Genomic DNA, 9,702 nt, shown 5'->3' with positions numbered 1-9,702 from the left:
ATGGTAAAGTATACTGGCATAAAATCCTCCATAAAGTGAACCTTAAGGAAAAAACATGTATTTGTGTTGCCACAAGTGCATTTGGATCCACCTGAATTCTCAAATCAAACTATTGCTGACATGCTGCTTTGGGGAATTAACAACGTACACCGATGCTCCATTTTACAAGACTTTGTCAAGTCACAAATTATTTTCAATATAATTAGCACTTGTCCTTGGATAGTGAAGAAGTTTATTGTCTGTTACTGGTTTTCGCTGACAAGGGGTCATCTCTTATCTCCTAGTTGTTCGTATGTTAAATGCATTTAACATTAAATACTTACACAGTGCTCATCACTGACAACTCCAACTTCCCTCCCTCTGCTCATTTCATTGAAAAGGCTGTGGGCTAAGTCTAAGTACCACAAGCCTGTGGGTTTTTTTTCCCCTGAAATCAGTGAGTCTCTACTGGGATATAACCTAACATTGTCTCTGTCTGAGAAAAAGACCTAGAAAAATTAGGGCCAAAGGATCTGGATATCAGCCACAACCTGGAAAAACTGTATCAGAAAGCTGTGACAAGGGAAAACACAATTTACCAGCTAGCTTGAGAATGAGTGTGAAGAAGAAGAACACAATAGCTCATTAGGAGGGGAGACAGACTGAGTAGCTCACACTGTAGTGCATCCGAATGGATAAGAGAGGATGCCTAATGATCTTCTCCAGCTCAAGAGAAGGAAAGGAACTCTGACTGAGATAGAGAGAAGGAGGTTGGGCGTGGAAGTCATGTAGGGGTGACCAGAGTTTCATCAGACCTCTTGAGATTTTCAGGTTCTTAAAGAAAGTTGAAGTTAGGCAAGCTTAAGAACTTAGTGGTGTTATGCGGTCATTTCAGCAGAAAATTGTAAACCACAGAAAGTTTTGTATCTCACTTCTGGGTTAATTTATTAATGTGTTTGGGGCCTGCATTGGATAATGTACTTGGGTTCTAATGTATTTCTAATTAAGATGAACAAAATCCACACGAGGTGTCAGAAAGACCACGTGAGGTGTGGTTCTGTAGCCAAGATTCTAAGGTAAGGTCTGCAAGTAGTTACAGTGTATGGCCACAGATGAGCAACATCATTGATTTTGGCTGATCCAACTCTTCTTTATCTTAAATAAAAAGATACTAAGTAGTTCTTCCCTGTATCTTTTTAACACCGATGTGAAGGCCTCAAAAACATTATACAGACCCCGCTGACTGCTGCATCCTGCCTCTCTGAATTCAACGGTGGATCTCAAGAGTTTGACTGAACCTGGCTTTAAATTGGTTATTTTATAGACACCTCTGAAATCTCAAGCTTTCAGGGTGAGAAACATTCACTCTCACACCTGTTTTGGGTTTCCCCAAAGTGGTGCCGTATCTTTTAGTTTGCAGTGCCACAACCCATCCTGTCTCAGTGCTGCCTAGTTGGCCTCGTTTGTGGTGCAAGTTCAATGCTCTCAATTCTGTTATGGGCAAAACAAAAACACCTTTTACATAAACCCAAGAATTTATTGTCAGTGCAACTGATCTTTTAGCACAGTAATCCAACAACCCTAATCAGTATAGATATAATTATCTCAGAAAAAGGAGAAAAAAATGAAAAAGACAATACTTCTGGGCAGAAACATCTTAATAACAATGACAACAATAATAATAGTTATCTTTGTTGTATACACACTTTTAGAATCACAGAATATACAGAACTGGAAGGGGCCCGTAAAGATCATTGAGTCCAACTCCATATGTAAACTTTTTCTAAGTGTAATGCTTTTTCTCTTCCATTGCTACTCTAAGTCCTAGGGTCAATGGTTTCAGCCTGTCAGTTCCTCATGAAAGGGTCCCTCACCCTCTCTCCCTACCTCTCAAGGTCTCTGCTGTCACACCAGAACTGTATTTCTCCACGCTGCAGTGTCATGTCAGCATCATGTTAGAAAGAGTAGCTACTTTTTTTTTACTTCTACCTATGTAAAAACTCTGGTTGTGCAACAAAAAGATAAGCAAAAACTAGTATGAAATAAACAGGAACTGCTGTTGCAGATAAACGAAGCAAAAATAAAGCTTCAGGCAGGTCAAGATGAATTCAGACAAAACCAGCCTGACAAGCCTCAGTTCTGAGGCCTTGCACACTCAGCACAACGTCCTGGCAATGCCAACACCTGTAGCCTATTGCTGGGTGGCAATAGGGCTGCAGAAGACACTGGGAAAGCAGAGTCTCCCTTTACAGGGTTACAGAAGCTTCTCTCTCATTACATCTCCCTAATGAGGTAATATTCAGTGAATATTTCACAAGACAATACTCAGAAGATGCATATTTCAGTAAATGGTTCTGGTTTTTGAGCTGGAGATGGTGAAGCCAGAGGCATTCCACATTTCTTTCACTCACCAGCCTTCTGCACAGGGCAGCTTTGCTCAGCTCCAGCTTTTGAGAGCCAACAACCTGGCAGGTTTATATGGAGAAGCAAAGAGGAAAGGACTGGGGACCCTCTAACATGTTTACAGAAAGGAGATCAAAATGCTAGAGACTCCTGAAACAGAGGAAGCAGTCCTTAGGAGTGGGAAGGCATGCTAAGGGAGGTGCCCCAGAAGAGGGCAAAAGGGGCAAGTAAACTGAAAGCTCAAGAGTACATTGCAGTGGGTTGAAATTTCTGAGTAGAAGAGTGGCTAAAACAGCTCCTGGAATTAATAGTCATGCCAAGTCATAACTTCACTTTTGCCCCTCCCACCAAAAGATGAGATCTTTCACTTTACAATTTTATCTTCTATCATAGAACAACTGGTGTTGACGAGGTTTTTTTTTACCGTGATCTTTTTAGATGCCCTGTGCTGGTGGTACTATTATGGTTTGCCACAAGTCTCCCATCCCAGCCACAGAGGCTTTTTTGTGTCTGCCAGGCCCCTGTTTGTCACAGACTACTGATGTCCATGTCCCTGAAGTGGTACAGAACCTGAGAGACTCTCTAAAAGCCAGTCCTGGGGACGTTCTGGTGCGCAGGCTGTACAACGTGGAGATACGTGCTTATATCGCACAGTTACTGGTACATATGAGCTAAGTCCAGGACCAGCAGCCAACTGAGCTGTCAGTCACAGCTGGCAGCTGCTCATTAGCCTGAGCACAGCAGAACCTCACAGATTGGTATCTCTGAAGCGGTGTCTCTATGTGATACCGTATTTACCACCTTCATCGTTAGTATTGCGAAATAACTTCGTTATCTCTTCATGACCCTGAACAGCCCCCTGTTGAAATTACACTGAAAAAAAATTTTTCAAGCAACTATAGCACACATTTTCTAGGTCTTTGCCATCTAGTAAAGTGTGTGGCTTGTGAGCTAAGCTTGTTCTTGTGAAGTACTCTGCAATGTCTTTCGAATTTTGCGCAATATTTGACAAATAGCCTAACCTCTTGAGACTGTGTGGCCCCAGGGCTGGAAAGCCATTTGGGAATGTCAGTGACAGGGGTCTGCCTGGAGCCCACTGCCCTCAGCATCTAATAGGCAGCAAAGAACAACTGGTAGGAGTGTGAGTTTTTCAGCTCCTCAGAGGCATATACTCATGATTTCCAAGAGCCACTGAAAAGATTGGTTTGAGTACTGTAGTATTATAAAATAAACTTTAATGTGATTTTTTTTTTCCAGAGCTCTATCATCCTGAACTATTGCATGATTTCTGACATTATTTCTATGAGCATGTTTCTACAGGTTAATTCCAACTTTTTTTTCATACTGGTTAAGCATCTTAATTGAGAGTTCTATGGGTTTTTTTCTTCTATTTAGTTTTAATCTAGGAGCTTGAGCAGATGCAACCAAAAAAAAAAAAAAAAGAATAAATAAAACTCCAGGATTTAGTCAGAAATTAACATCCCATTTCCCTCCTTTAAAGGGGAAGAGGTAAGAAAAGTTTCTACAGCTCCCTTGGCCTCCTGTTCCCATTGGGAGGGCATAACCCCTTAGGTAGGTCACAGACCTTTACACCTGCTAGACAATAAGGGCAAATCCAGATGCCAGCACAGAACAAACCAACATTTTACCCTGCTCTTCATTTTACTTTATGGAAGGAGGAGGACTTCATGGTGCCAAAGAGAGAGAAAGCAAGAGACTGCACAACCTTCAAGTACTCCTCCTAAGTGGAGCAGAACTTCACTTTCAGGAATGTTTTTTTCTGTAGAATGATCTGCTGTGTTCACTTTTTAAATCTCCCAGGAGCCCTCATCAAATCAGTTTCTCATGACCCAATCCAGGAAGGGGGGGAGGTGGGAGGTGCACCAAATGTCACATGTCTAAAATTCTGTCTCACATCTTTATGCTGGTCTGTCCCATTGTCAGTCTCACCTCTGTGCCCAGAAAGGTTATCAAGCAGATCCTGATGGAAACTATGTTCAGTCACGTGGAAAACAAGGAGGTGATTGCTGACAGCCAACATGGCTTCACTAAGAGCAGATCATGCCTGACAAATTTGGTGGCATTCTACAATGGGGTTACAGTGTTGGTGGATAAGGGAAGAGCAACTGACATCATCTAACTGGAATTGTGCACAGCATTTGACACTGTCCCACACTACATTCTTGTCTCTAAATTGGAAAGATGTGGATTTGATGGATGGACTGCCTGGTGGATAAGGAATTGGCTAGATGGTCACGCTCAAAGAGTTGCAGTCAGCAGCTCAATGTTTGCATGGAGACCAGTGACGAATGGTGTTCCTTGTGTAGATATTGGGACAAGTGCTGTTTAACAGCTTTGGCAGCAACACAGACAGTGGGATCAAATGCACCCTCAGCAAGTTTGCCCCCAACACCAAGCTGTGTGGTGCAGTTGACACACTGGAGGGAAAGGATGCCATCCAGAGGGACCTTGACAGACTTCAGAGATGGGCCTATGCAAACCTCATGAAATTCAACAAGGCCAAGTGCAAGATCCTGCCCATGTCTCAAGGCAAGCCCAAGCACAGCTACAGTCTGGACAGTGAATGGAGTGAGACCAGCCTTGAGGAGAAGGACTTGGGAGTGTTGACTGATGAAAAGCTCAAGATGTGCTGGCAATGTGCATTTGCAGCCCAGAAAGCCAGCTGTGTCCCTGGCAGCATCAAAACTAGCATGGCCAACAGGTCAAGGGAGATGGTTTTGTCCCTCTCCTCTGGTGAGACCCCAGCTGCAGTGCTGCATCCAGCTCTGAGGTCCCCAACATAAGAAGGGCATGGACCTGTTGGAGCGAGTCCAGAAGAGGGCCACCAAGATGATCAGAGGTCTGGAGCACTAGGCCAGGCTGCCCAAAGCCCCATCCAACCTGGCCTTGAACACTGCCAGGGAGGGGGCAGCCACAGCTGCTCTGGGCAACCTGTGCCAAGGCCTCACCACCCTCACAGGGAAGAATGTCTTCCCAATATCTAACCTAAGTCTACCCCCTTTCACTTTAAAACCATTACCCCTTTTCCTACCACTCCAGTCCCTGATAAAGAGCCCCTCTCCCATCTTTCCTGTAGGCCCCTTCAGGTACTGAAAGGCCACTGTAATGTCTTCCCTGCACCTTCTCTTCTCCAGGCTGAACAAGGCCAACTCTCTCAGCCTGTCTTCGTAGGAGCAGTGCTCCAGCCCTGTTATCATATTGGTGGCCCTCTTCTGGACTCGCTCCAACAGGCCCATGTCTTTCTTGTGCTGGGGATCCTAGAGCTGGACACAGTTCTCCTGCGTGCCCAGTTTTAATTAGAAGGAAAAAAAAAAAAAACAAAAAAAACCCCAAAACCTGCAGAAAGACAACTGCCAGGTATCAAATGATCATTCCCTGAAATCTAGAGGCCTAAGAAAGTGCAGAGGACTCTCCACAGATACTTCACGTCTTCAAAAGCAGCGCCTTGGTGCTCTAAGTCCTCTGCAGTCCTACGCCCCCTTTTGATCAGTCAGTTGTGTCCCTTCCCTGCACCCAGGAATATGGATACTATCACAAATGAGAGAAGTTTTTGGTGTACTGTGTAGCTAGTGGAAACAATATTTTAGCATCGAGCTTATAAATGTATTTGAAATCTTTACTGCACTTTAAAAATGCAGTTGTATTTTCAGATGGAAAGGTAAAACTAAGAAAAATTAGGATATATTTTAATTGCCCTAAAAATACAACCATTGCAAAACCCAGGCTGTGGTTTTCCTGGCTCCAGGTACTCTCTTGTTTAACTTTTAAATTTCATTTACAATATTATTACCTCAACAGACACATTATTTTTTCCTCTGTGAATTCTTATTGGGATTTTGAGGACAAATCTTTCTCAGCAGGCAAGGGGAGGGAAGACCTGTTTTGCTGAAGAGCTCCAGAGTACCTCTCACTTCCACCAGATGTATTTCATGTGATACTGGCTGAAAAATCCGTAAAAACATCCTTTCCTTTTCCTAATATAGTTTTGTGAGTCAAAGGAGCCAGGACAAAAAGGAGCAGTTAATCTGTTTATTCAAAGGTAACACATCTACAATGACAGAACACAACAATGTATGGAAACAGAGATGGAGTTACTACATGCTACGTGCCTCTACGAGTGACCAGCATAGGGGTAACCTCTGCTGTTTTGGAAGGCATCACCACCAAAATCTGCTTTGGGTGGCAGCAGCTCCAGGGACCAGCCGGCTGCACCCCTGGGACCATCCCACAGCAAAGCACCAGGGCCTGGAGCTGAGAAGCCTCTTTGTCCAGGAACTGAAGCAAAGGGTGAATGGTGGCAGTGGCTGAGGTGATTCCCACTCTGCAATGTGAAGCAATCCCGTGCCTGTCCCTCTTCCCACTTCCCGGGGAGGGTGTCCCACGCCTGTCACAGGGACATGGGGATTCACCTACAGAACTGCCTGCACAAGGCAGAGCATATTTGGGGGTGAGGCAGAAGCGATGTTTTCATCACAGGAGAAAATAAATGCTGGAGGAAGCATCCTGCTGGCTGACATGCATAAAAAGAGCTCTACAACGTACCTAAAGCTCGCTCTGGGGCAAGCTTGTAAGGCCACCATTTTACAAACACACCAGTGCCCTTAGGAAATTTGTGCTGCCACTGACTATGTCGTGGTTCACAGCACATCACAAAAGGGGGCATAGGCATACTAGTCCTCACAGAAGGGTGCTGTGTAGGTGGTACAGCCTCCAGGGCCTTGTCAGAACTTGGGCCAGCTGTTCACAGCAGAAGGCAGCAGTTCACAGGAACCCCGCGCTGTCAGAGCAGCTGGAGAACTGGCTGGTCACTGAAAACATCCGACTAGACCTGGAACTTCTGTCAGGTCTGGTGAGGACACAGACACAGGACTGAAATAGTCCTCTAAGATGCTGCTTGAATGTCACCCCAGCAAAGGCATAGATCACGGGATTCAGGCAGCAGTGGATGAAGGAGATGGTTTCTGTCACCTGCAGGGCCAGGGCTATCTGGTAGCTGGCCTTGCATTCGTTGATGACGTGCAGGCTCTGCAGAGACTCTAGGAAGAGCACAATGTTGAAGGGAGTCCAGAAGAGGAAGAAAACAATGACAATGATGATGATCATCTTGATTGCCTTAGTCTTCTTCCAATTTTTGCATTTTTGCAGGTTTTTCAGTATCTGGGTGTAGCAGCAAATGAGGATGCTAAGGGGAACCAAAAGCCCTAAGATATTGGTGGCAAACTGAGACGTGACCTTCCAGGTATTGTTGCCTGTGGAGATGCACTGCACAGACTGCTCGATTTCCAGCTGCTGCTTGAACAAGATGTTGGGTATAGAAGCCAAGAAAGCCACCAGCCACAGAATTAAAGTGATAATCAGACCACAAGTGGCTGTCCGAACCTTTATGGCGTAGACAGCATGGACAATTGCTATATACCTGTCTATGCTCATGAGGGTTATAAAAAAAATACTGCTATAAAACCCCGTGTAATAAATGCCAGCCATTATCTTACACATGGTGTTGCCAAAAACCCACTGGTCTGAGGCAGTGTAGGCTTGGAAAGGGAGAGGCACAATGAAGAGGAGATCGGAGGCTGCCAGGTTCAGCAGGCAGATGTCAGTCATTGATGTCAGCTTCTTCCTGGTCAGGAGGACCCATAGGACCAAGGAGTTTCCCAAGAGGCAAATGACAAATACAGTGCCATACAGGATTGGCAGAAAGAGGGATGTGAACCTGTGAATGCTGTTTCCTTCATTGCACGGAGCAGTGCTGTCATCATATCCATAGACATATCCAAAGTAATCTTCTGTTGTGACAAGGAAGTGGTTTGTGGGATCCATGTCAGACACCTGTAGAGGAAAGAGCAAGGGGGGTTGGATCCAATGATCTCGAGGTCCCTTCCAACCCACACCATTCTGTGATTCTGTGATAAATGGCTGGCTGTAATGGAACAGGACTCCTGCCGTGGCTTCTGCCTCTCGCTGTGCTGCACCAACACAGTGAGTCAGCCCCCAGACAGAGAGGGGCTGTAAATGCAGTCTTGGTCTGACTGGCTGGACAAGAGCAGCCATACCACCCAAAAAGGCTGCACCTGCAGCCTGCCAGGAGTTCCTGTGCATCCTATACAGTGTGAGCATTAAGGTGCTCTTGTTTTCCTTGAAAATGCCTCAGTCACAGTGAGTTAGCCCTTCATGACAAGGAAAAATTAATGCTGTGAAAAGTCGTCTTGGTGCAAAGAGGTACCAAATCTACACCTGATCTACAAATCTTGATGTTCTTGTGCTCCTTGGGGTGGGGATGATTTCTGCCTAGTAGTGTTGGGGTCCTTATATAAGGACAATTTTTAGCTGGGCTGATCAGTGCTGGATACTGGCATGGAGTGCAGAGACTCGTAAACTACTTTTCCATCGGGGGGTGCAGGATCACATCCAGCCCCCCCCTCTCCTCTGCAGCTGCAAGGGGTTTGCTGAGCTGTGCAGCAGCATTCGCAGTGCTGAGCCCTGGGCTGCTGCAGCAAGGTGGCCACTGCCCTCTGGGTTAGCTGGTGAGCAGCTCTGCAGTGCTGATTCCTAAAACACAAGAGCTCACCCCTCCTGCCTGTTCTGCCCACTTCAGTTTTCTAGTTTATAGACAAGCAAAACAGGCTGGGGGGTGCTTCCTCACTGTCATTTCTGAGGAATTGCAATGAATGCAGCTTTAAAACACTGCTCTTCAAAAGTGAGTCAGTGCCTTACCAAGCTCTCTTTTGTTTTCTTGCTATCACCTCATGACCCCTACAAAAGGAGATCTGGGGTGCAGAGTTAAGTGGTCGCATTTTGAGAAGTAATGGCTCTTTCAAAAGGCCTATTTCAAAGGAGTTGGCCTTGTCAAAACACTCGTGTGTTTATTGTGCCCTGCATCTATATTACACTCACATACAGGTTGATCACATCTTGAAAGAGCTTCAAACACACACAGTTTCCAGGAGGAAACAATCATTTTGTAATAATGATGGCTATTGAGCCGTAGCAATATCATGAATGGCAGCTGTTAATGCATCAGAAGCAGAGAACATGCTCTGCTGAGTTTGTAATTGTGTATGAAAGGAGAGAGAACGGTGAAAGCTTTTATATTTCTTTTCTGTTTGTGCCACCCTGTGATGGTAAACAGGAGGATCCCTATGCACAGCACTGAGGGGTGCTGGAGTCAGCGTGAGTCTTCTGCTCCAGGTATGGACACTGCTCATGCCTCGCTGACCAGCCACCACTTTTCTTGGGGCACCAGGACTGTTTTAACCATAGTCAGCTGGCATGTGCAATGCAGAGAACCCTGTTAGAAAT

The 9,702-nt window shown here is 45.3% G+C and overlaps 1 protein-coding gene across 1 annotated transcript; it reads right to left on the bottom strand.

Moving 5' to 3' along the window:
* Window positions 1–7,164: 7,164 nt before the first annotated feature.
* Window positions 7,165–8,223, bottom strand: LOC311189076 (C-C chemokine receptor type 8-like; the record flags this gene model as incomplete). The annotated part of the gene is made up of 1 exon (XM_084260658.1): window positions 7,165–8,223. The coding sequence occupies one exon, from the start codon at window positions 8,221–8,223 to the stop codon at window positions 7,165–7,167; it is 1,059 nt and encodes a 352-aa protein (XP_084116784.1).
* Window positions 8,224–9,702: the final 1,479 nt, after the last annotated feature.

This window comes from Gallinula chloropus (assembly GCF_964237585.1).
Source record: "Gallinula chloropus genome assembly, chromosome: 2".
NCBI lineage: Eukaryota > Metazoa > Chordata > Aves > Gruiformes > Rallidae > Gallinula > Gallinula chloropus.
Note: the sequence above shows the minus strand (reverse complement) of the source record. Positions and strands in the feature narration are given on the sequence as shown.